The 27,977-nt window shown below is 37.4% G+C and overlaps 1 protein-coding gene across 6 annotated transcripts in view; it reads right to left on the reverse strand.

The window, feature by feature from the left end:
• LOC121380867 (proline-serine-threonine phosphatase-interacting protein 2-like) overlaps positions 1 to 26,901 on the reverse strand; it is a 53,428-nt gene extending 26,527 nt beyond the window's left edge. For all 6 annotated transcript variants that reach the window (XM_041509870.1, XM_041509869.1, XM_041509874.1 and 3 more), the window contains exons 1-9: positions 26,793 to 26,901; positions 24,992 to 25,092; positions 21,518 to 21,592; positions 19,171 to 19,312; positions 16,638 to 16,700; positions 14,508 to 14,612; positions 13,178 to 13,223; positions 11,122 to 11,201; positions 9,699 to 9,797 (exon numbers count right to left, since the gene is read on the reverse strand). In XM_041509870.1, the coding sequence (XP_041365804.1) occupies positions 9,699 to 9,797; positions 11,122 to 11,201; positions 13,178 to 13,223; positions 14,508 to 14,612; positions 16,638 to 16,700; positions 19,171 to 19,312; positions 21,518 to 21,592; positions 24,992 to 25,092; positions 26,793 to 26,828 (747 nt within the window). In that variant the 5' untranslated portion in view covers positions 26,829 to 26,901. The remainder of the gene's footprint in view (positions 1 to 9,698; positions 9,798 to 11,121; positions 11,202 to 13,177; positions 13,224 to 14,507; positions 14,613 to 16,637; positions 16,701 to 19,170; positions 19,313 to 21,517; positions 21,593 to 24,991; positions 25,093 to 26,792) is intronic.
• Positions 26,902 to 27,977: the final 1,076 nt, after the last annotated feature.

A 27,977-nucleotide genomic window follows, 5' to 3' on the forward strand; every position in this document is an offset into this window, starting at 1 on the left:
CAGAGACCGAACCCGGGGTGGACATGCTCGAAGCCTTAGTGGTATAGGAGCATGGAAAAGTCTTCACTCACTCACTCACAAATATATATTTTTATGTCATCTTTCATTTATTCTCATTCTGATATTCAAGTCTAAGCAAGCTGTCCTGTGCACACATTTCAGCGATCTGCCAGAATTAAGAAGATGTAGAGCAAGGTAAATTAGATGTGATGAGTCCTTCACTTCAAGGATTGGGATAGCACTTAGCCGGCTGAATGCTATCCAGGGATCTAATTCACTAAACTCTCACAACTTTGCGATATCGCAGTGCAATGCAAAAAGACTTGCAAAGAGGATGCTTTAATTAATTGTGGTCTAGCAGAGGCTAAGAGAGATTTGTTCCACAAAGCGATCTTAGCACTAAGATCACCTTAAGTGCATATGTTAGGTGTGCAGTTATGGTGATCTTTGGGCTAAGATCGCTTCGTGGAATGGGGCCCAGCTGCTAGGGGCCCTATTTTCGAAGCCATCTTAGCGCTACGAAATCGTAAAACCGTCGTAGGTTGTGACGTCACTACAGCGCATGCCATAGTGACGTCATAGCTTACGATTTCACGATTTCGTAGGCTAAGATAGCTTCGAAAATATGGGCCCAGGACAGTAAGAGTCAATGGGTAGTTACCGGCCTCGGTGGCATTGTGGCAAAGCCAACAAACATATGGCTGGTAGGTACAGGGTTCGCAGCCCAGTACCAGATCCCACCTAGAGCAAGTTTTAATGACTCAGTGGGTAGATGTAAGACCACTACACCCTCTTCTCTCTCACTAACCACTAACAACTAACCCAGTGTTCTGGACAGACAGCCCAGATAGCTGAGGTGTATGCCCAGGACAGTGTGCTTGAACCGTAAATGGATATAAGCACAAAAATAAGTTGAAATGAAAAAATTGTTAATTGGTGGTGGTTATCAATAGAGTAGTAATTTAATTTAAGTACTTACAAGTACTTTGACCATTTTATTTCTTTAATATACATTGTCATTTTATTCCTTCGTGTATAAATAGGAATATAAATTTTGTGTCTCAATCTGGCCTGTATACATTCATATTGTTATTATTATTTGTTGTTATTATTGATGTTAAATAATTCTTATCTCTATCTGCTCACACCAGATTGTTTGGTATTGTGTAATTCACACCAGATTGTTTGGTATTGTGTAATAAACTGAATTGAATTGGTTGTTAATGAAAGTGAAGTTTGTGAAGAGATCTTGCATCTCCACACTGCGGAAGTCAGAACTCATTATGGGCCATACCCAGTACTGGGACTTGAACCCAAAACCTACCAACTCTAAGACATATGAGTAGTATGATACTAAACATTTATCCTGTGACCGTACTTCCTCCGACCTACATAGTAACACTTAGCTGTCTGATAATTTGAAGTGTTAACACGTGACATGCCTCATCACATCTGCATTGCTAGCATAACACTGACTGTCATTGCTGTGTGTTATGAGATCACTGGGAAATTAATTCTATACATGATAATGGCCTGGTTGCTTGTTTTTGTAAACATCAAATTCCAGCAATAAATACTTAACTGCATATCAAATAAATGTACCTTTTACACTTCCCATAACAGTGGAATGCATTTATTTTTCAATTCTCCCTCCTCTGTTACCTTTTGGAATTATTTTTTACAGATTTTTTTTTGTTTAACGACACCACTAGAGCACACTGATTGATTAATCATCGGGTATTGGATGTCAAACATTTGGTAATTTTGATATAATTTTAGTCTTAGAGAGGACACCACCATATTTTTCATTAGTAGCAAGGGATCTTTTATAAGCATCCATCCCACAGACAGGACAGCACATACCACATGCTTTGATTTAGCAGTTCCTTTTGGAATGAGCAAGTTTTAAATTAAACATTTAAATTTAAACAAAACAAGTAGCCTCTTGCAAAGAAAAAAAAAGAAAAATTTTTTTGTTTTGTTTAATGACACCACTAGAGCACATTGATTTATTAATCATCGGCTATTGGATATCAAACATGTGGTCTTTTTGACAGTCATAGAAAGGAAATCTGCTAGAGTTTTCCATTAGTAGCAAGGGATCTTTTATATGCACCATCCCACAGACAGGATAGCACATACAAGTTGTGGTGCACTGGCTGGAACGAGATATAGCTCAATGGGGCCACCGATGGGGATCGATCCTAGACCGACTGTGCATCAGCCATGCACTTTACCACTGGGCTACGTCCCGCCCCCTTGCAAATAATGTTCACATGGCAACTGGTAATTAAGTAGTGACATGCAAACACTCAACAGCCAGTGTCACAGATCTTCCTGAACTCAGACCTACATTTGTGTTTATTTTCACAGATAAACAGTGCGATCTACAGCTTGCATGCGAGGGATTACACTATAGAAAAAATAACAGGTTACAATGTTTTGATATGGTATTTATTTGACTAGCTTGATAACAGTATAAAGGTAGTACTAAACCAAATAACTTCCAGCTGGGTCAAAGTTCGAGGTGCACCCAATGTTTGATAGAGATGTTAACACCACAAGTCCTGTGATTGGTTATAAATGTGAGTGTGTTGGTTGTAAAAAAAAATAGTTTCATCTGGGTAAAACAAAATATGCAATTTTATAATTTTATTTCATCTAGTATCACTGTGTCAAATAGCCTTGTGCTTGAAACTTGTATGGGGTACCTGTAAAAAAAAATAGTACTCGAATTTTGTGCGGAACTAGGGTAGTCATAGACGCTACCCGTTATCTCAGAAATGAGCAGCTTGATCCCCAATTTTTTCTGATTCACTTTAATGGTGAGGTTTGGTAGTATTTATATCTGTGGCATTATGTTGACTGATACGCAGCAGGTAGGAGTTTTAGCCACATATGTTACTATTGTCGTCTATGGGATTTGGTAAAATACACCCTAAAAGGAAAGTTTCAGCAAGACTGTTGCCCCCCCCCCCCCCCCCCCCCCCCCACCACCCACTACAAGACTCCAATCGGGCTGCTGTTGCTCTCTTGCACTTGCCAGCATGGGCGGCCTCTTCCTCCCTCCCACCCCAACCCTTTTCCTGTCCTGGACGGAGAAGCCTGCCCAGGCCGACACATGTGCCCATGACAGCCGTGTACTACAGCAGCTTGTTCTGAATGTGCATGTTAAGCCCTATGACCGGACCTGACCTAAGACTGTTACACCATTGTCTAAAAGTCGCCAAATACACACAATATTAAACATAGTAACCCGATATTCTATATTAAATCAATTCTCTATTACATAAAGATACTTTATGAAATATACATGTAAAGTGGACGTTTTACTTTAACATGTAATCACACATATGGGCCATTTTCCACGTGCGCAGGTTTTTTTAGTATGTGGGTGTGGAAAACAAATGCATTAAAAAAATAGATGATTTTATGGTTATCAACAACAACTGTTTCCATGTAAATGGCACAATTCACAGTAGCTGTACTGTGCCTGTATCAAAAGGAAAAATTAAAATGTTAAAGTTTGTTTTGTTTAATGACACCACTAGTGCACATAAAAAATATTTGATTTTATGGTTATCAATAACATTATTTCCATGTGAGTGGCACAATTCATGGTAGCCGTGCTGTGTCTGTGCCAAAAGGAAAAGTTAAAATTTGTTTTGTTTAACAACACCACTAGAGCATATGGATTTAGATTTTTCCATTAGTAGCAAGAGATCTTTTATATGCACCATCCCAGACAGGATAGCACATACCACAGGCTTTGATATACTAGTTGTGGTGCACAGGTTGGAACGTGGGAAAATGTGCCAAAAAACACTGAGAAAAAAAAAAAACAGATAAAAATATGTAATTAATGAATGGATGGTTTAAAAGCACTAACCCTATTTATAATACAATTCAAACATCTTCAGCATAACACTTATTTCTTCTGTTATATTACAAATTATTATTATATACTCTTCAAAAAAAGAAACGCAAAAGGGTACAAATGGGTTATAACTCCGATTTTATGTTTCCTACCGGTTCATGCTTTGTGAATATAAGGTCATTGCATGTCCCAAACACATTCCCACGGTTACATGCGATAAAACGCAGCTACTGTACAATAAAGTTCCAAAATGTGAATATTCGCAAAAACGCAGCCACGTGCAAACCATGTCACCACTGCATGTGCGTTGTCTGCACGTGCAACATGAACACCGACAGTATAAAAGTGCAGGGTGTTCGCTTGCCTGGCCTCTGTATCTGGCCGACAGTTGACAATCCAGGACATGCCACGTCTCAGTGAACCGCAGAGAAACAATGCCATCGGCCGACTAGACGCAGGCGAATCCAGAACGGCCGTTGCCAGGGCATTCCATGTGTCCCCAAGCACCATCTCCAGACTGTGGGACCGTTACCAGCAACATGGATCAACACGTGACCTCCCTAGATCCGGTCGACCACGGGTCACTACCCCCGGGCAGGACCGCTACATCCGGGTACGCCACCTTCGGGAACGATTGACTACTGCCACCTCCACAGCCGCAGCAATACCAGGTTTGCGCAGGATATCCGACCAGACCGTACGGAACCGCCTACGTGAGGTAGGAATTCATGCCAGACGTCCAGTTCGAGGTGTCATCTTAACACCACAACACCGTCGACTCCGACTGCAGTGGTGCCAGATTCATCGACAATGGCCTCAACTGCGATGGAGACAGGTGTGGTTCAGTGACGAGTCCCGATTTCTGCTCCGACGTCATGATGGAAGATGTCGCGTGTATAGGCATCGTGGTGAACTTTATGCGGCAAACTGCATGCAGGAAGTGGACAGATTCGGCGGGGGTAGTGTCATGGTGTGGGCAGCCATCTCACACACTGGCAGAACTGACCTGGTCCACGTGCAGGGCAACCTGAATGCACAGGGCTACATTGACCAGATCCTCCGGCCACACATCGTTCCAGTTATGGCCAACGCCAACGCAGTGTTCCAACATGACAACGCCAGGCCTCACACAGCACGTCTCACAACGGCTTTCCTACAGAACAACAACATTAATGTCCTTCCTTGGCCATCGATATCACCGGATTTGAACCCAATTGAGAATCTATGGGACGAGTTGGACCGACGCCTCCGACAGCGACAACCACAGCCCCAGACCCTGCCCGAGCTGGCAGCAGCCTTGCAGGCCGAGTGGGCCACCATCCCCCGGGACGTCATCCGTACTCTGGTTGCTTCAATGGGCAGGCGGTGTCAGGCAGTTGTCAACACACGCGGAGGCCACACCCGGTATTGACTCCAGATGACCTTGACCTTGGTGGTGTGTCCTATCACTTACTCACAATGGACTAGAGTGAATTGTGAACAATCCTGCAACATTTGGTAATTATCGGACTCACCATTCAATAATTAAATCAATTCTCCAAATGTTACGACAATGTGGTTTTGCGTTTCTTCTTTTGAAGAGTATATATATTTTTTTTTTGCTTTTCTTATCAATTTTGGCAAATCCAACTTCCAACGAGTTTCTGGTTTTATTGGTGTTTGTAGTAGCTCAAAATATTTTTTATGCAAAACAGAAAATGTACATTTGAAACTAGGGTCAATGAAAGAAAGACATGTTTTATTTAACGATGCACTCAACACATTTTATTTATGGTTATATGGCATCAGACATATGGTTAAGGACCACACAGATGTACAAATGTGAAATACAAGCTCAAGCTAAAAAAGTCGTGTGTGTTTGCTATGAACGGAGATCGTCAAACATATACGCTTGATTCGTCTCCTGTGTTAAAATTGACAAATTCAAATAAATATTCTTTCGTTTGGAAAGGATAAAGTTGTTGGTGGTGGTGGTGGGGGGGGGGGGGGGGGGGGGGGGTGTTGTTGTTTAACGACATCAAAGATAAAGCATATTGATTTAATAATCATCCGACCCCATACAACCGTAAATAAAATGTGTTGAGTGCGTCGTTAAATAAAACATCCTATCATTCCTTCCATCCGCTGCTGGATGTCTAACACTGGCTGGAACGAGAAATAGCCCAATGGGCCCACCGACGGGGATCGATCCCAGACCGACCACGCATCGAGCAAGTGCTTTACCACTGGGCTACGTCCCGCCCCCTTAGGGTCAATGATGTTAATAACCCAACTTGAACAGCAATATTAGCTACTGGGCATCAAAAACATATGGTACATTGTAAATTAAATAATGATTAAATGACACATACATATATAAATAAATTAAATTAAATTAAATTAAATTAAATTAAATTAAATTAACTAATTTAATTTTTAAAATTAAATTAACTAATTTAATTTTTTAAATTAAAAAATAATTAATTAATTTTTAAATTTAATTTAATTTAAAATTTAATTTAATTAATTAAACTTTTAAATATTTAATTTAATTTAATATTTAATTTGCTTCTATATACACTTTATAATTTAACAAGTAACACACTGTACATGTACACTGTAACTGCAGCGTACACAATCAATGTGATTTCTTCCTGGTTTAAAATGTCACCATGTCAGTGTAACTGAAACTTGTGTAGCAGGAAGTTACATTTTTTTTAACACTGGGAAAGGTATTTATGGTGCATTGTTCATCAATTATGTGTTTAACAGCCATGCACTTGACACTCAATACATAATTATAAAGAGCACAGACAAAAAAAACAAAACCAAAACAACAAATGTGCCACGGAAATTCAAACACTGAAATAAGAATGTGCAATACATGTACCCGGTACATAATCAAACTGTCACATTCTAAACAACAGAACACAAATTACACTAGGTCATTTTTATTACTTGGTTCACAGATACACCTCAACTCCCACACCCTGCTTCCTTTTCACTGTTTTACGATTTAATATACTGGTATGACAATTTATATCATGGGTTTAAACCACTACTTTAATGGGAAGGGTAGGATGTGTGTTAAACCAAGTTTTAAAAAATCACCTTAACATACCTTCATTACAAAACTGGATAAGATGCCTGCAACAATATCATTCTGTATGTAATATATGTAACTCAACCATAACCAAATTATGATTTACTGTAACCTAAACCAGTTGTAAATATCACCCCATTTCAGTTCTTTCTTTCAGCAACAATTACTTTTCCATTTTGATCTTCTTTTGCTTTCTTTCAGTGTAATAAAAAATACACACTCATGGATGAACTGCTAAACCATCTTACTTAATTAGTAAGTACCAGTATGTAAAGCACCTTCATGAACATCATGAATGAAAGTTTGTTTTGTTTAACGACACAACTAGAGCACATGGATTTATTAATCATCGGCTATTGGATGTCAAACATATGGTCATTTTGAGTCATAGAGATGAAACCCACTTACGTTTTTCCATTGGTAGCAAGGGATCTTTTATATGTACCATCCCACAGACAGGATAGCACATACCACGGCCTTTGATATACCAGTCGTGGTGCACTGGCTAGAGCGAGAAATAGCTCAATAAGCCCACTGACGGGGATCGATCCTAGACCGACCGCACATCAAGCGAGAGTTTTCCCACTTATCATGAAGGAGTGAATCTCCAATTACACTCCTGCATATTAATTACAGAACGTCACGACAAATAGAGGGCGTGATGTAGCCTAGTGGTAAAGTGCTCGCTTAATGCGCAGTTGGTCTGGGATCGATCCCCGTCAGTAGGCCCACTGGGCTATTTCTCGTTCCAGCCAATGCACCACGATTGGTATATCAAAGGACATGGTATAGACCCAGTGGTTTTCCGTTTAAAAAAAACTATTTTCCATTTCATGTTTTTGTAAATTCCGTTTCATTTCCAGTTCAGAATACAACATGCAGGCCTAATTAACAATTTAAATAACACAAGCTGTGACAAATTAAAGTAACAGGCAGACAACGCTGTTTACTTTTTACTTTTTCATAATTCTTGACAAAATATAAAAAATTTAAGTTTTAAAAGATGAACAAAAACTAAAAGTACCGTTTGTCAAATATATCATATAAAAAAAAAATACCATTGGGTCTGTTTTATTTACTTTGTATGAAACCAAAACAAGGGTCCGAAAATTGACTGGTGTCGACATACATCACTATTTGTTGTTAAAGCATATTTGTCCAGCAATTGAGTGCACTGTTTTATTCAACGGGGCTTAGTGTTAACAAAACGTAAAAATCAGTCTTCCATGACAAACGTTAGCGACAAACCGCTGACTAAACTTACTCCTGAAAAAAACCCACAAAAAAAAACCTGTCCCGTCTGCGCAGGCGCAACAGACTAAGCAGTGAACCAGTCCCAAGTTCAGCCAGCAAACGTTACACTAACGTTCGCGAAGTATTTAGTTCCCAACATGGCCATTTGGTTTACGTTTTTCCGCTCGGTCTGGCTGAATGTAGCACCGGTAAATACGACACTACGCGTTTGCCAATAGTACTGCACACGGGCCAATCGTCAGTTTTACAGTGTGTGGCAATAGTAAAATGGTATTAATTTTTTTAAACTTCGCGGAAAATCGTAATTCCGTTTCACAATGGGAATTCTGTCCGTTTTCCGCGATTGCGGAAAATCACTGGGTCTAATGGTATGTGCTTTCCTGTCTGTGGGAAAGTCCATATAAAACATCCCTTGTTGCATTAGGTAAAATGTAGTGGGTTTCCTCGGTTGACTACGAGTTAGAATGACCAAATGTTTGACATCCAATAGCCGATGATTAATTAATCAATGTGCTCTAGTGGTGTCGTTAAACAAAACAAACTTCTTCATGACAGATATCAAATTCAAAGTTCAAAGCATAGAATAATACAGTGAAACCTCTCAAAACCGGACATTTTGAAAAACCAGTACAGAACTTAACCTCTCTAAACTGGATCCCTCTATAAACCAGACATTTTCATTGGTATATAGGGTGTCCGGTTTAGAGGAGTTTCACTGCATATAACTTACATCAAACTATTGAACAACAATCACACTATATTCTAAACATATTTATATTTTTTTTGTTCAGTCTGTGCAACATGGTCAAAAGCAAGAAAGAGAAAAAAAAAAAGAAATGTTTTATTTAACGACGCACTCAATACATTTTATTTACGGTTATATGGCGTCAGACATATGGTTAAGGACCACACAGATCTTGAGAGGAAACCCGCTGTCGCCACTACACTGGCTACTCTTTCTGATTAGCAGCAAGGGATCTTTTATTTGCGCTTCCCACAGGCAGGATAGCACAAACCATAGCCTTTGTTGAACCAGTTATGAATCACTGGTCGGTGCAAGTGGTTTACACCTACCCATTGAGCCTTGCGGAGCACTCACTCAGGGTTTGGAGTCGGTATCTGGATTAAAAATACCATGCCTCGACTGGGATCCGAACCCAGTACCTACCAGCCTGTAGACCATGGCCTAACCATGACACCACCGAGGCCAGTAGAAAGAGATAAAACCCACAGTCACATAAGATACAGTGGGTCCCAGCCACCCTACTCACTAAATTTTGCAAAAGTTATATTTTTATTCTATTTTTTTATTTTTACTTTGGAGAATTCAAGGAATCCCTTTGGGAACGTTTGTGGCCCTTGGCTACATGTCATTGACCCCCCACCCCACCCCCTAAATTGATGTTCTGGATCTGCCACTGAGATATTCTCACAGATTAGCAGCAAGTAGTATTTTATTCATATAACACCAATATAAATGTATACCTCATCAACACTAACTGCTGTCAAAGAATCGATATTCGTCGACTTCCACATCTCCTCTCTCATGAATGCAATACGTTCCTCCTCCAAACTCTGGAATTCCTGGAAAAAAATTTCAGCAAAAATTAAAAGAGAAAGGATTTGTTTTGTTTACTGACACCACTACTGGATCGTGTGTTTGAATCTTAATTCAATAAAAGTTTGTTTTCTTTAATGACACCACTGGAGCACATTGATTAATGAATCATCGGCTATTGGATGTCAGACATTTGGTAATTCTGACTCGTAGTCATCAGAGTAAACCTGTTACATTTTTCCTAATGCAGAAAGGGATATTTTATATGCACTTTCCCATAGACAGGAAAACACATATCACAGCCTTTGACCAGTTGTGGTGCACTGGTTGGAACGAGAAGAAAAAAAAATCAGTTGAACGGAGGTGGTTCGATTCTGCAACACAAGCATCTCAGGTGTGCACTCAAACGACTGAGCTAAATCTTGACCCTAACTGAATAGACGCATGATTAAAATCAAGTTAAAATGAAAATAAAAGAATGTATAGCTAACACATAGCTAAGCAGTCAATCTAATTAAAATTAGCTTCATTGGTTAATTACTATTACCTGTGGATCTAACAGCATCCCGTTGGAGCTCATGTCCAGTTGACCTTTCATTCGACCAATCAGAACCGTACTTGCAAAATCATGCCAGTGATTTGAAAATATTCGGGATTATGCTGAGGGTATACGAAATGATTCGGGTGAATTACGAAGTATGCCAGAAACTAATTTCAATATAAAATTTGTTTCAAGACGAAAAAACCCCGTAATGGTATAGCCATAAAATCTGTTTATACTAGTAATACAATCCAGTTTATTACTGCACTTTTCCCCCTGTTTTTTAACGTTGAAATAGACCAACAAGTTCGCCTATTGCATAAATAGTCTCGCCCGATATTTTTTGAATTTGTATATAAAAGGCAAAGTGTAACTGGTCTATATTTAAATTGTTATTTATAGATGAAATGTTACCTGGACATGGGAGTCCACGCAATGCTGTTAGATCTACTGGTAGACCAGTAGCGCTAATTTTAATCAGACTGCTAAGCAGACAGCTTCATTGTCTTTTCTGTGTGCTGTAACACATACATTCATTTACACCTATTTTAGTGCTTACGTCCAAGTAGTGCTAATCAAAAATTTGAAAACAAAATGTTCCCAGAAAAGATCAAAATAAACATAACAACCAATATAAAAGTAGACAACAAATATCATATTAAAAGATCAAAGTACTTTCCAAGGCCAAATGTCTGGGGGGTTTTCAATTCACTCATACTAAAATTGGATTTACACAACAAATATCATATTAAAAGATCAAACACTTTCCAAGGCCAAATGTCTGTTTTTGAATATACACTCGTACTTACATTGCAAGCTGTCTGAAAAGCATTCTCCCATTCCATTCTGGCGTGTTCTAATGCATCCAATGAGCTCTGGTAAGCGAGATCTGTGAACAGAATTACAAAATAGGAAGGAAAGGAATGTTAAACGACACCCCAGCACATTGTATAGTCATTTGTTATTGTGTTAGATGCGACATGTACTGGGGGGGGGGGGGGGGGGGGGAGAAGTGATCCAGTGGTAGAGCGCTCACTCGATGATGCACGTTTGATCCACGTCTGTGGACCCATTGGCCTATTTCTTGTTCCAGCTAGTGCACCACGACTGGTATATCAAAGGCCGTGGTATGTGCTATCCTGTCTGTGGATTGGTGCATAAAAAAAAGATTCCTTGCTACTGATGAAAAAATCTTGCGGGAATCCTCTAAGACTATATGTCAAAATTATCAAATGTTTGACATCCAATAGCCGATGATTAATAAATCAATGTGCTCTAGTGGTGTCGTTAAACAAACTTTTATTTATTTTTTTGATCCGAAAGAGTATTTAAAATGAACTGCACCAAACAGGTTACAGTTACCAGTAAGCAGCTATAGGTCTTTTATAAAAAGAAAGAAATGTTTTATTTAACGACGCACTCAACACATTTTATTTACGGTTATATGGCGTCAGACATATGGTTAAGGACCATACAGATATTGAGAGAGGAAACCCACTGTCGCCACTTCATGGGCTACTCTTTTCGATTAGCAGCAAGGAATCTTTTATATACACCATCCCACAGACAGGGTAGTACATACCACGGCCTTCGATATACCAGTCGTGGTGCACTGGCTGGAATGAGAAATAGCGCAATGGAGCCAACAACAGGGATCGATCTCACATCGACCACGCATCGAGCGAGAGCTGTACCACTGGGCTACATCTCGCCTCAGGTCTTTTATATACACCTACATGCCAATTAATCAGTTCCCTTTAGATACCATGCTGAATATGGCTTGGATGTCATGCAGGTTAATTTCAAATGAAAACAATCCAAATTACATTCTGCATAACAATTTCACAAGCCCCTCTGCATACAGATGCATTTATTTTAATCTCTATGTACATGTAATTTGCTCCTTATAGGATGGCATTAATTAATTAATATTATAGACATTATGAGGTGATATGTAGCCCAGTGATACAAGTGATTGCTTGATACATGGTCGGTATGGGATCGATCCCCATCAGTAGGCGCATTGGGCTATTTCTTGTTCCATCACTGGTATATGTATATCAAAGTCTGTGGTGTGTGCTATCCTGTCTGTGAAGTGTTGCATATAAAAGATCCCTTGCTACCAATGGAACATGTAGTGGGCTTCCTCTCTAAGACTATATGTCAAAATTACAAAACATTTGACATCCAATAGCTGATGTGATTAATAAATCAATGTGCTCTAGTGGTGCCATTAAACAAAACATACTTTACATTATATACAGTTATAAAAATGCTCTCAATTATGTATTCAAGCTATTAATTACTTCACTCTTCTCACTTTTAAATTTATCTATCAGGTTAATTTTGATAATACAGAAACCTGATTTTTTAAGACATTAAAATTCATGTAACAGGGATGAAAATGACACTTTACATGGTCTTAAAAAATTAGGAGGTTACTGGATTACTTTACACCAAAGAACAAGGTCAAAATGTCTTAAAGGCATATTGTCACAGACCACTGACCTATTACATGGCCTAATTAAGTATTACTTCTACTTAACCACTATACTACACTTATTAATGATATTTTGTAAAAATAATTGAATTATGGCAATGGTCATTAATTCCAAAACTAACATTGCTGACATGGATTTCACTCCATCATGGTGTAGTTAAAGTGATGCAATAGCTAGATTTGGTCTGTAAAAATTAATGTAATTTTGATTTATTATAAATTTTTAGAGAAATAAGGTCCTTAAATCTGTGACAGTATGCCTTTAATACACGGCTGTCAGTATTTTATTACTTATAGGTGAATATGTCTACACAGCCGTCACTGTAAGCTACTTCAGTACATGGTTTGAACAGTCTACAATTTACCTGCTTTTGACTTCTCCTCTTCCGATTTTTCCTTTTTCATTCGTAACTGAAAAATAAAAGAAAACACTAATGATCAATACAGTATGCCGAAAAAGCGCCAAATAATGAATGGTTGTACTATGCTGAAATATTTTTCATCAATGAACAGCTTTATAAGCATTTAAACATTAATAATCGGCAACTCCACTATTTGAAGTGGCGACAGCAGGTTTCCTCCTTCAATATCTGTGTGGTCCTTAACCACATAACCATAAATAAAATGTCATCAGTATTTAAACAACATTGATAACCATTAGCAAATTACTTTCACTAGCTCACTGGCGTAGGAAGTTGGGGGGGGGGGGGGGGGGGGGGGGGGTGTGGCGTGCATATAAAAGATCCCTTGCTGTTAATCGAAAAGAGTAGCCCATGAAGTTGCGACATCAGGTTTCCTCTCTCAATATCTGTGTGGTTCTTAACGATATGACTGATGCCATATAACCGTAAATAAAATGTGTTGAGTGTGTCATTAAATAAAACATTTCCTTCAATTTAGACAGATCTGGTGTTTACAAGGTCGAGGCTTAGAATTAAGAAATATTTTGACATGAAACTTAGTCGGTTTTCACAGGATTTATTTGCTAATTTAGCCATTGGGTTATTTTAAAAGGAGTTCAACCTGTAACCCCCCACCCCCAACACACACCAATTAGTTATTTTTACGCAATCTAGGTTGGGATTCGAACCCACAGCCTTTAAAGTATAGGACTTCATTGCTGTTTGCTAGAATGATGTACCTTACTACATATTAAGCCTGATTGGAATCATTTCTTATGGAATGAACTGAAAATAGATTATTAAACTTTCTGAAGCTATTCGACTGGCGAGGGAATGAAATGCTCATTACCTTCCAACAATGTCTCCATTAAATTTGAAGATGACCATTTTGAAGAACTTAAACTTAGAAATGAAACTACTACTGTTTATACCTATGTGACTGAATATAGCACTTATTTCTTACATTAAAATATTTGACAAAAACTCAATATTTATTACTAATATTGAAAGGGAAGTTGTTTGCATATAAATATTAACAATTTTAGATAAATGGATGAATAAAGATATCTATTTTTAGTGGCGGATCCAGAAAATCCATTTAGGGGGGGGGGGCCCCAGTGACATGAGGTGGAATGCCAAGGGAACTTTGGGGGAGGTTTGGAGGGGGATCGTAAAACAAATGAAAATTAATATATATAATAAAATTATAACTATTGCAAAATTTAGGTCCCCCCTCCCTCCCTAGATCCGCCGATGATTTTAACGGAGGGTAGATTTTTGCAGACTATTTTACCTTTTCCAGCTCCTTAGCTGTTATTGTAACCGACTGACGATTCGCTTCGAAAACACTTTTAGCAGTATCTCTTTCCTGGCATTTCTGGTTGTAATTTTTTTTATTCTGAAAGAAAGGAATAGCATGTTTGTATATCCTCAGTGATTGTTAACCTTCTGACTACTGCAGGTGAGATAACTCACCCGACGTCATGCCAGTCAACATACTGTACACTGTATACAGTGCATTCCCCAATTCAGATTTCCCGCCTTTTTCCACAGGACAGACACTCACCAGAAAGACTTGTAAAACAGGAAACAGAAGACAACTCGGCTTCCTGTATCTTTAGGTTTTTGTTTTTGTTTTGAAAATAGCTTGTAATTTTGAGTTGAAAAAGTGGTTTTCGGCAAGTATTTTCGCTCGACAACAATGGCGGCACGTCGCGGTCATTTTCAGGGATCGATAGCTGATTGTGACAGCTTATTTGATAATAAATTTGATCATTTTACCAACAACGAAAATCACCAAATATTGGGACATGAATCGTAGTGCATTTTTAAAAAACAATTCCGGTCAGAAAACCACTGTTATCGGGAATAATAGACATAAATGCTGGAAACTGGCCACAAATGCCGGTAAGTAAACGCAACTTCTTTTTTCTTGTGCCTAATTTCAGTCAACATTAACTGATCTAAAATAACATAAAAATTATAAAAACCCACGAAAATAATACTTACCGATGCAAATAGGAACTTTATTTTATGTATTTATTAATTATTTACCGTAAGTGAATATATATGAGTAAAAATTATAAACTTGTACCCACTGAACGTGGTTTCTGTCAAAAATTAATCCAGTAGTCTAAAGGTTAACAAGCAATAAATGCACATTTTATGTTACAGAAATTGCATAACTAGAACATGGGGAAGTGAGGTGCCACTCTCAATAAATAAAACTAAATGGCAAATTTAATCTAAAAATTACAGTGAAACCTCCTTAAACTGGACACCCATGGGGCCAAGCAAAACATCTTGTTTTATTGGGTATCCGGTTTACAGAGGTTCTCTTCTGTACTGTATTTCAAAAGGGATCGACCGTGAAACATTTTTCAATTCTTAGGGAATTCTGGTTTACTGAATCTTTTGCATTTCATAACTTTTTTTTATTCCCGTCAAGAAGTAATAAAAACTGTTTCATATGTGTAATAATGTGATATGAATATTAAAATAATGCTATGTAATAAAACTGTTATGTAAAAATACTAATGAAAATGTTTTCAGAACTTATTTCTCACTCAAAAAAACAAATCACAATTTTTTGTCCTGGTCTTGAACTCCAGTAACGTGTTGGGGGTGGGGGAGGGGGGAATGGGACGTAGCTCAGTGGTACAGAGCTTGCTTGATGCGCAGTCAGTCTGTGATCGATCCCCGATGATGAGCCCATTGGGCTATTTTTCGTTCCAGCCAGTGCACCTTGACTGGTATATCAAAGGCCGTGGTATGTGCTATCCTGTCTGTGGGATGGTGCATATAAAAGATCCCTCGCTGCCAATCGAAAAGAGTAGCCCATGAAGTGGTGACAGCGGGTTTCCTCTCTCAATATCTGTGTGGTCCATGACCATATGTTCGACGCCATATAACTGAAAATAAAATGTGTTGGAGTGTGTCGTTAAATAAAATATTTCCTTCCTTCCTTCCTATTAACATGCCCATGTTCTATTTAAGGTTCTGGCATGTCCAGCCCAAATCTGGTCTCTGGCACCGGCCTCGGTGGTGCAGTGGTTAAGCCATCGGACTACAGGCTAGTAGGCAGAGTATTCGCAGCTCGGTACCGGCTCAAACCCAGAGTGAGTTCTTTAGGGCTCAATGGGTAGGTGTAAGGCCACTACACCCTCTTCTCTCTCACTAACCAACTAACAACTAACCCACTGTCCTGGACAGACAGCCCAGATAGCTGAGGTGGGTGCCCAGGACAGTGTGCTTGAATCTTAACAGGATATAAGCACGAAAATAAGTTGGAATGAATGAATGAATGGTCTCTGTCATGGCCAGTGGCTTGGCTCAGGACAGATTACTGTATGCTCTATGATGCTTAACTGTGACAAACAATTGGGCACTCTTGATACAAATGAAGGAAAATTTGGAAACTTACATTCATACACTTTGTGTACATATTGTTCTTGTTCTGTTGGTATCTTTTGACATGATCTTCAAGCTGTACAGTAAGAAAAACATTTCCAAAATTAAACTACATGACAATGTATACATATATAAACTTATTTATATTATTATTATTCTAAAACTAGAGAAATAAATTCAAAGAAAAATGAATCCAGTACAAGTCATACTAAAATGAATTGACAGTTACTTTGAAATTCTAAAAAATATACAAAACTTAAAAATATACTAACTAAACATTGTCATACGATTTTTTACACTCATAGAAAAGAGTGAGTAGAATAACATAGAATGACTGAATGAAAGAAGTGTTTTATTTAACGACGCACTCAACACATTTTATTTACGGTTATATGGCGTCAGACATATGGTTAAGGACCACACAGATTTTGAGAGGAAACCCGCTGTCGCCACTACATGGGCTACTCTTTCCGATTAGCAGCAAGGGATCTTTTATCTGCACTTCCCACAGGCAGGATAGCACAAACCATGGCAAGTGGTTTACACCTACCCACTGAGCTTTGCGGAGCACTCATTCAGGGTTTGGAGTCGGTATCTGGATTAAAAATACCATGCCTTGACTGGGATCCGAACCCAGTACCTACCAGCCTGTAGACCGATGGCCTAACCACAATGCCACTGAGGCCGGTCAGACTGAATGAAATAATGAATAAACAAATGAACGTACAAATGATTGATCAGAGTAGAGTAAAACAAGACAGTACCGATCAGGTACATGGTAGGCCAATCAAAATTAGATCATGGTGACCTAGTTATGGTATGCAACAAACTGCCATCCTAAGTTGTACTTGCATGCTAGGTTTGACAATATGGCCTGGTCAATAATTTCCTTTAATGTGCAGTAAAGTGTGAAAAGTAGGTCACAGTGATCTAATTATGGTACATGATGCACCACCATCCCAAATTGTACATGCATGTAAGGTTTGATGATCTTATATGAATTGATAAGAAAAATATGGCCTGGACAAGGATTTTCTTTAATGTACAGTAATATATGAAAAGTAGGTCACAGTGACCTACATGTAGTTATGGTACAAGACACACTGCCATCCCGAGTTGATCTTGCATGCAAGGTTTGATGATCTTATATGAATTGATAAAAAAATATGGCCGGGACAAGGATTTCCTTTAATGTACAGTAATATATGAAAAGTAGGTCACAGTGACCTACATGTAGTTATGGTACAAGTCACACCGCCATCCCGAGTTGATCTTTCATGCAAGGTTTAATGATCCTATATGAATTGATAAGAAAGATATGCTCTGGAAACGAAAAGTTTACGGACGAATGGACGGATGGACAACACCATACCATAATAACACCCATCAACGACAGATGTTAAGAAAACTAAAAATTTAGACATTAAGCAATGTGATTGTAATATTCTAGATATGTTAAACCTGTAATGTCAAGACAATTTGTTTTAACATTTACCCATTTACAACAGCTAATTTTTCCTTGTGTCAAAAGTGAAACTTTGTTTTGTCGAACATCATTAGACCAGGCCTCAGAAAATTATTAGAACGATCATTTCGTTTGCAAATTGCTCGCTCGAATCTAATGTTGCATAACCTATTTTTTTTTCGCACAAATTTTGGAGCACCATTTACTTGGATATAACAAGAAAACCAAAAGGAAATGGGTTACCTGGATTTATTTCTGCGTAACCAATAAATGGGTCACGCAGCTTTTTAATTTTCAGAGCCCTGTTAGAGGATTGTATACACATAACAATTAAATATATATACCCGATACACATACATGTATGTCAAGATTGCAAGAAAGAAAGAAAGAAATGTTTTATTTAAAGACGCACACTCAACACATTTTATTTATGCTTATATGGCGTCAGACATATGGTTAAGGACCACACAGATTTTGAGAGGAAACCCGCTGTCGGCACTACATGGGCTCTTTCCGATTAGCAGCAAGGGATCTTTTATCTGCGCTTCCCACAGGCAGGATAGCACAAACCATGGCCTTTGTTGAACCAGTTATGGATCACTGGTCGGTGCAAGTGGTTTACACCTACCCATTGAGCCTTGCAGAGCACTCACTCAGGGTTTGGAGTCGGTATCTGGATTAAAAATCCCATGCCTCGACTGGGATCCGAACCCAGTACCTACCAGCCTGTAGACCGATGGCCTAACCACGACGCCACCGAGGCCGGTGTCAAGATTGCATGAGTCATATCTAACGTAAATAGATACAATTTTTGAAAAATCTATAACAGAAAATCAAGCAAAATGAAATAGGTTTTTAGGAGGAAAAGTTACTATTTATACTATTAATAAATTCACAGTTTTTTTAAGAGAACCAATACATTTGTAGTTGAAGAGTTCTTTCATTTTAAACACATTAGGTCTCACAAAATAATATTTATTGAGCAGCCTCATTCACACTTGTTTGAGTTTATTACATATAAATAGATAGTAAAACTCATCTCCAATATCGTCTATATTCACTGTTTGAGGAAAAACTTTACCTGTCTTTTCTTGACAGTCTGGACCTCTGCAAACTTCTTCATCTCTTCACTCTGTTTCTGGAAAGAACTCGCAGCCTTACTGTGACTTTCTGCCATCTTTTCTACCTCCGCCTTTATAGAGTTCCACGTTTTCTCTATTGTACTGAAATGACAATATTTTATAATCATTTAAACAATCATCAGTACCATGAACAGTTACTCAGTAATTATAAATTGGAAGGAAGGAAATGTTTTATTTAACAGACCTTCGTTTTTGACGGGCGCGAGCGCTATCACACCCGTGAACCCCCATCAACTCAATCTGACGGACGCGAAATAACGCACCCCTAAATTGAACAAATCACGCTTGTTTTGTTTGTTTTTTAACTCCGCCATTTTAATTGTTTAATGAATCCAATCCACAACGCCACAAATCTTTTCATTCTGTTCACAATGAACTTCCTAGAATACTTTTTACATATTGAAACACGATTGGTTGGTTATCTTTACACTGAGCCAATCAGCTAGGAGTTCACTTATTATTAAGATCTCGTCGGTTTTGTTTGTTTAATTTCGTACAATGCAGGTAATGATCGCGAAATGTATTTATACTGTCATCGTTTTGATCACATACAGGAAAAATAATAGGTGCTTTGTCCAACATATATATATAATGTTTAATGTATAATGTATAATGTTTATACATGTTGATATCACAGTAAACGCGTACACAAACAAAAAAGTAATTTAGTAAAGCAGGTTTTGTTTTCGTTAATAACATAGCGATGTACTCGTAGACATTTATACTTTCTGTTTCATGATACTGCCACGTGATTTAAAGCAAAGGACATTGCCCTTGGTAAAGTCAGATTTCTAGTACATGTGATCGGTTGACGGGCCCCTGAAACAAACATACACCGATTTAATTTCAAGTCAGTAATTCGAATTTGCCGAGTGTAAAGCATGTATATTTTAAAATTAAATTTACATTAGGGTGGTTATGTTGGGTTATTTTTGTTTGTTTTTGTTTTTGTTTTTTATGGGTTGCTATCATTCGAGTTAGTAGTATAATAAATGACGTGTTAACTACAGTACACCGATAATTAAAGTTAATCCTGTTTGTAAAAATATATATTTATGAAAATTGTAGTAAGATATATTTGGGTAGAAAACAATAGATGTTGACATTATCTCCGTTATGACATTATTATTATAATTTTTAAATAGAGAATTTGAAGGTACATGACATGTATATTTTTATATAATGATAAATGTGATAACCCTGTGCCATGTGGTTGTTACACTTTTAATTTCGTTTTAGATTAGATGATTTACAAATAGGCCTACTGACATTATTTCTGTGAGAGTTTTATTAGATATTTTACAGTTAGAATTCTTAATAACAATACCATAGTTGTTACAATGCCAATTCACATTCAGATCACAGGTTTGTGACCATGGAGAAATCATATCATTCTGCGATGAAGATTAAAATTATTGTACTTGTTTTAAATAAAACAGAATAAACACAAACAAATCAGTTTCAATTCTTTATTCATAAATAGTCAACAGATTATCATGATTCGGAATTTTAATGCCACATAATATGCATATAATACATAAGAAATCGATAAATGTTGTGTTCATGGTGTTTCTTTTTCTTGTGAAAGACTGCAATGGCCCATTCCTTCATCTTTGAGAACAACTATCATATTAGTTAAATTAGGATATTTATTTTGAAAACACAAAACATTACCTCTTAAGATATTTAATTTAGAAATCATTACTCCTCAAAACTTAATCATGTTCATGGGTGCAATTCCTCTCGGTCTCGTACCTCTAATTCTGATTATTTAGAGGAGTGCGATTTTCCTCTCCTCTGCATTGAGGAGTGTCATTTCTACTCCCCTCGTAAGCATTTTGAGGAGTGCGATTTTTAGCACTCCTGGGGTTTTTCAAAAACGAAGGTCTGACTCAACACATTTGTATTTATGGTTATATGGCGTCGGACATATTGTTAAAGACCTCACAGATATTGAAAGAGGAAACCTGCTGTCACCACTTCATGGACTACTCTTTTTAATTAGCAGCAAGGGATCCGTGATATGCACCATCCCACAGACAAGGCCTTTGATATACCAATTGTGGTGCACTGGCTGGAAATGTGTTGAGTGCATCGTTAAATAAAACGTTTTTTTCCTTTAGAGACAAGTCTCAAGGGTGGCCCACTTTTTTGTTCATATTTGTTGTATATGTGAAAATGTCCTTCACAGGTGATTTGAGAGGAGAGTCTGGCAGCCTCCAGCCGTACCCCTATTGTTTACACTGTGCCGTCCCCAAGTCTAGTACCAAATTGATAGCCACTTACTCAACTACCTCCTTCATCTTTAGAGACTTGAACAGCTTCATGAGGTCCTGACTGTATGATGATTCAAGTTTTCCACTGAAAGCAGACATCACAATTATTTAAGAACTCTATTTCACATATGCTGGAGTTTTACTTTTAGACCTTTATTTTCACAGATCTATAACAGCTTAATCCAATGCTTCGAATCATCGTGGTTTTGATGCATGTACATTTGTATTTAATTAAACAGAAATGGTGGATTACATGTACATGTACATGTATGTTGCATGATCATGGTGAATTATGTTACATGATATTTGTAGATTATGTTGCATGATCATGGTGGATTATGTTCCATGATATTTGTAGATTATGTTGCATGATCATGGTGGATTATACATGATATTGGTGGATTATGTTACATGATATTGGTGGATTATACATGATATTGGTGGATTATGTTACATGATATTGGTGGATTATACATGATCATGGTGGATTATGTTACATGATATTGGTGGATTATACATGATCATGGTGGATTATAAATGATCATGGTGGATTATGTTACATGATATTGGTAGATTATACATGATATTGGTGGATTATGTTACATGATATTGGTGGATTATACATGATATTGGTGGATTATACATGATATTGGTGGATTATGTTACATGATATTGGTGTATTATGTTACATGATATTGGTGGATTATGTTACATGATATTGGTGGATTATACATATTGGTGGACTACGTACATTACATGATATTGGTGGATTATACATGATATTGGTGGATTATGTTACATATTGGTGGATTACATGTCATGTCTTGTTTATATTGCATGATAATGGTGGATTACGTTACATGATATTGGTGGATTATGTTACATGATATTGGTGGATTATGTTACATGATATTGGTGGATTATACATATTGGTGGACTACGTACATTACATGATATTGGTGGATTATACATGATATTGGTGGATTATGTTACATATTGGTGGATTATGTTACATGGTGGATTACATGTCATGTCTTGTTTATATTGCATGATAATGGTGGATTACGTTACATGATATTGGTGGATTATGATACATGATATTGCTGGATTATGTTACATAATATTGGTGGATTATGTTACGATATTGGTGGATTGTACATGATATTGGTGGATTATTGTACATGATATTGGTGGATTATGTTACATGATATTGGTGGATTATGTTACGATATTGGTGGATTATGTTACATGATATTGGTGGATTATGTTACATGATAATGGAGGATTATATATGTCATCTCTCATTTAGTTTCCAACAATCTTCGCTGTATTCTGTCAGAATACCTTACTAGGTTTATATGGCTTACATTACATGTTTCTATGCAGATTTTTGGCCTTGTGGGCTAAAGCATTGTACTTGTTTACAATGTACAAGTTATGTTAGTAGTGGCTTTAAATCTCTAATCTGAACACACAGAAAGTTCAAATTGAATTGTTTCACAGGAGCATGTTGATTCTTGAAAAATAATCTACACATAGAACAATCTAGTGTGATACCACAGGCATGGATTAATGATTCCATAATGAAATATATTCACTAAATTCAACTTTAATTCACATTTGACGATGTAGTAAATGATAGTTTAAACCCTGTGTTAATTACATTTATTACAGATCAGTGTAAGATATTGCTCATGTCATAACAATCACTCAGTATCTAACTAGTGTATTATCGATGTGACGTGAGCATGACATATATCACCCGCTTAACTTGCTTGCCTGTTATACCATTATTATGAAACTCGTGAACAGTGTTGATATCTGACTTGCTTTCGCTCGTCGGATACCAAAACTGTTCACTCATTTCATAAAAATGGTATGACAGGCAAGCTTGTTTAGTACTCTATATGTAAGTACTATAGTGTTTTCCCTAGCTTGTTTTAGCATGGTGCAGCACCATGCCTCAATAGTCTAGCACCATCTTGCCTTAATCAGCACCATGCTGCCCTGAGATTAAACCAGCCTTTTTCACTAATTAATTCTAAAATTGCCTTTATAAAACACCCAAAAAGGTATTATTAATTAATAAAATATGCCTTTTATATCTTTTGCTATTCATTTATTAAAGCAAGCACATAAATTACATTAATGTTTATTTCAATAAACATTTTTGTCTTTTTAATGAAAAACAAGTGCCCTGAAAATGCCCCAAAAGTGTTTGGTCTACCATGCCTTGTTAAATTTCTAGGGAAATCACTATACTATATAATAACAGGGTTGAAAATTAGCAGTCACCCGGTCGCCCGTGGCGACCTTTATTGGCTAAGGGTGACTAATAATTTTACAAAGGTAGTCCGTTGGACGACCATTGATTTTAGGGTTTAGCGAGTATAGTACCAGTTGGGAAAAAAAAGGCTTCCGTGGCTTTGGGCCGGGTCTTTCTAAAAACAAAAATAGAGCTCAAAACGTATTGAAGACACTGCATGTATTTCTAAAATCTGGAATCGGCTTATTGGAATGGGCTGAATACACCATAATTTTCTAGTAGAGCTACTATCTGACAATTGTAATTCTATGTTATGGTAAAAAGGAATCAAATTTAATTAGCTTACATTATTCTGGTACAGCATCAAAATCTTGTAGTTTTAACACACTAACTTGAGTGCATACACGCGTACACAAATAACAATGACTTTTCTCATTACTACGGAGCTTATTCCAAATGTCAGTTATTAAACTGATTGTCGTTATCGGTATTTTTTTAAGTTTAAGCGATTTGCATAAAATAAGAACTGGTCTAAAGTGACACAAAAACTTACATGATGACATAACCGTCCAAATATTACTGGAATAAAACAATAAGTATATATTTTAAAATTTGTAATGTGATAACTAAGTACATCGAATATTTTGGTAAAATGTTTTGGGGGTTTTTGTCGGGGTTTTTTCACAGATTTATTTTTCTTTCGGTATTTATTTTATTAGTAACTTTCTACTGTAGCATTTACAATATTCATATTTATTCTCGATGTAATGCATTATTTTTTGTACTTCAGAGGCAATGCAAGGCAAGCTGCATTACTTGGCTGTTCTAGCATTTTGTCTTCATCTCTGTATTAAAAATGACATTTAATCTGTGTAATTTAATGGTGGTTTATACTGGATTTCTTTTTTCTTTTTTTAATGTTATTTAAGTTGGTATGGGGTTATGTTTTTATTTGAATTTTAACTTTATTTATTATGAAGTTACATGCCGATTTTTTAACAAACGGACTATATACGGTGAGCATATGCTTATTATTCAACAAAGAACATTCTAGTTTTCATTTTGGCTGTGCAGTAAAATTTCAATGTGATAATTGGAGGGCTAGATGAATTTGATAAGGGCCAGTAAAAAATTTCTTCAACTAGCCCTGCTGGCAACCATGGTTTTCATGTTAATTTTCAACCCTGTAATAATAAAATTACATATCAATTTGCATACCGCTGACGGAAATAATCCTCCAATTCTCTGCTCAGTTTTTTGCCCTCATTCATGCGCTGTACTAGGGCATCAAAGCCAGCAGAGCTTGTAAAGCCTGTGCCCTGTAATATATGATAAATGGTTTGAATAAAGGTTGTAACATAAAAGAATAAACACATAAATACATCTGCCAGTAAATATGAAAAATCCTCCTTTTAAAAATGCCCCTTGAGGCATCAAAGTATGTTTTTTGTTTATAATTGTTTAACGAAACCACTAGAGCACATTGATTTATTAATCAAAGGCTATTGGACGTCAAACATTTGGTAATTCTGACATAGTTTTTTAAAAGGGGAACCAGCTACATTTTTGCCATTAGTATCAAGGAATCTTTTATATTCATCCTACAGACAGGATAGCACATACCACACTTTGATATACCAGTCATGGTGTAATGGCTGGAAAGGCAGGGATCGATATCATCAGGTGAATGCTTCACAATTAGGCTATACATTCCGCATCAAAATATGTGAAGAGCACTTGTTCAGGTAGCCCGAATACTCTGACTGTAAGAGAGCTAGACGGATATTTGGACATAAACACGCTCTCATTACAGTCAGAGACCAACCTATGTCTTTTTTTGGCAATTCCTGACTACCAAACGGTAGGCAACGAGTCCCGCTCTAATACCACAACAATCCTATGTTTGACGTCAAATACCTTTACATCAATCATTTTCGAGTTAAGTGATACAAAAAAATCCACATATTAATCACTAATACACTTACTACAGAAAGAAACCCGACAGCACCCACATTCAGCTACGCTTCGTGACACTCCGTCGCAACAATTGCAAAGCTCGGCGATCTATTTCGAGACGTAGACCACGTGATCGCGCACTGGGCGATTCCGCCTTGTGCAGCAGTTACAGGGGCCGTCTCATATCAAGCGAAGTTACAACATGGAAGAGTTGGCTAATGCCGTTTTGGATGAATTTGGATTTCATTACGTCATTAAACCAAAACAATTACGCATTATTGATTCCATTTTGAATTTGAAGGATACATTTGGGGTGTTATCGACAGTATGTGCTACGTACTGCCTCCTCTTATGAGACGACCCCTGTAACTGCTGCACAAGGCGGAATCACCCAGTCTCGAAATAGATCGCCGAGCTTTGTAATTGTTGCGACGGAGTGTCACGAAGCGTAGCTGAATGTGGGTGCTGTCGGGTTTCTTTCTGTAGTATGTGTATTAGTAATTAATATGTGGATTTTTTGGTATCACTTAACTCGAAAATGATTGATGTAAAGGTATTTGACATCAAACATAGGATTGTTGTGGTATTAGAGCGGGACTCGTTGCCTACCGTTTGGTAGTCAGGAATTGCCAAAAAAAGACATAGGTTGGTCTCTGACTGTAATGAGAGCGTGTTTATGTCCAAATGTCCGTCTAGCTCTCTTACAGTCAGAGTACTCGGGCTATTGTTCAGGTTACCAGGATGTCATTACAACAATTTAATAATTTAATGTGCACTAGTGGTGTCATTCAACAACACAAACTTTAAACTATTATTATTAAACACATATATTACAATACAACTACAATTTAAACTTGACCTCTTCTAGAAGGTAAAACAATACGTAGTAGAGTTTTACGTACAGATTTTTCTAAAAATTGTTATTACATGGGGGGAATAGGGCGGATGGGGGAAGAGTTGGAAAGTCTCCAGTACGTGACGAAGTGAAACGACAATTCAAAAACAAAAGTATGTAAACACGGTTCTAACTGATGACAGCAACTTTTACAGCAGTTTATCTTACCCAGAAAGAGTCTGAAAAGTGTGTTAATCCGGGCATTTTGGTGGCCAAACAAGTGAAACAATCCACAAACCCGGAAGTTAAAACAGACACCGAACTCTCCCCCACTACAGCGATTTAACCAATCACGTGATTTACTGTCACCGCGCGCAGCGAACCACAACAAGACAACACACGATGTGCTAAAAATAGCAATATTACCCATACCTCTGTGCGGCCGGCCATGGTGGAAGGCAGACAATAGCGTTTTAGGTTGCACTATACCAATTAATTTCCGGCTGAGTCAAAGTTCGAGATGCACCAACTTTTGATAGAGAAGTTAACACCACAAGTCCTGTGATTGGTTATAAATGTGAGTGTGTTGGTTGTAAAAAAAAATAGTTTCATCTGGGCTAAAAATGTATGCAATTTTATTTGATGTAGTACCACCGTGTCAAGTAGCCTTGTGCTTGGAACATGTATGGGGTACCTGTAAAAAAAAGTACTAAAATTTTGTGCGAAACTAGGGGTGTTGCAGAAACATCTGGTTATACCGAAAATGAGCCATGAAAGGTACCATTTTCTGCAGTTAATACTTTGAGGTAGGGGTTGTAGTACTGATATTTATGGGTCACAGTTTGGTTGATATATTGCATATAGTGTTTTTAAACACAAACGTTAACATGGTCGCCTATGGGATTTGAATTGGTATAGTCCAACCTATATTGTTAACCACAAAGGTATCAGGTCGTTTCGTAACCATACCGTTTCGTACCATACCGGTTCGTACCCAAAAGCATACCAGTTCGTACCCAAAGGCATACCAGTTCGTAACCAGAGGAACATCGGCATACCAGTTCGTATCCACATTTGTAAATATTATTTAATGAAAAACAAAACAACACAAATCCAAGCCAACTGCATTTTAATAATTAGCGATTAGAAATTATCACGAAGAATCATGTCAAGCGAAGTCAGCTTATTTGTATGACATTATTTAATTGGTTACGAACTGGTATGCTAGTGGTTACGAAACGGTATGGTACGAACGGGTTTGGGTACGAAACGTCTAGAAACCGGATACAAATACGAGCTTCGCAGTCTAGTAGACACTTTGATACACTGGATAAGACGGCAAAAAGCAGATATGGAAACATTTGGATATATTGGGAAGCAGGATTCGTACACTACAAAGATCCAGCACTATAT

The sequence above is a fragment of the Gigantopelta aegis genome, chromosome 9 (assembly GCF_016097555.1).
Source record: "Gigantopelta aegis isolate Gae_Host chromosome 9, Gae_host_genome, whole genome shotgun sequence".
NCBI classification, from domain to species: Eukaryota; Metazoa; Mollusca; class Gastropoda; order Neomphalida; family Peltospiridae; genus Gigantopelta; species Gigantopelta aegis.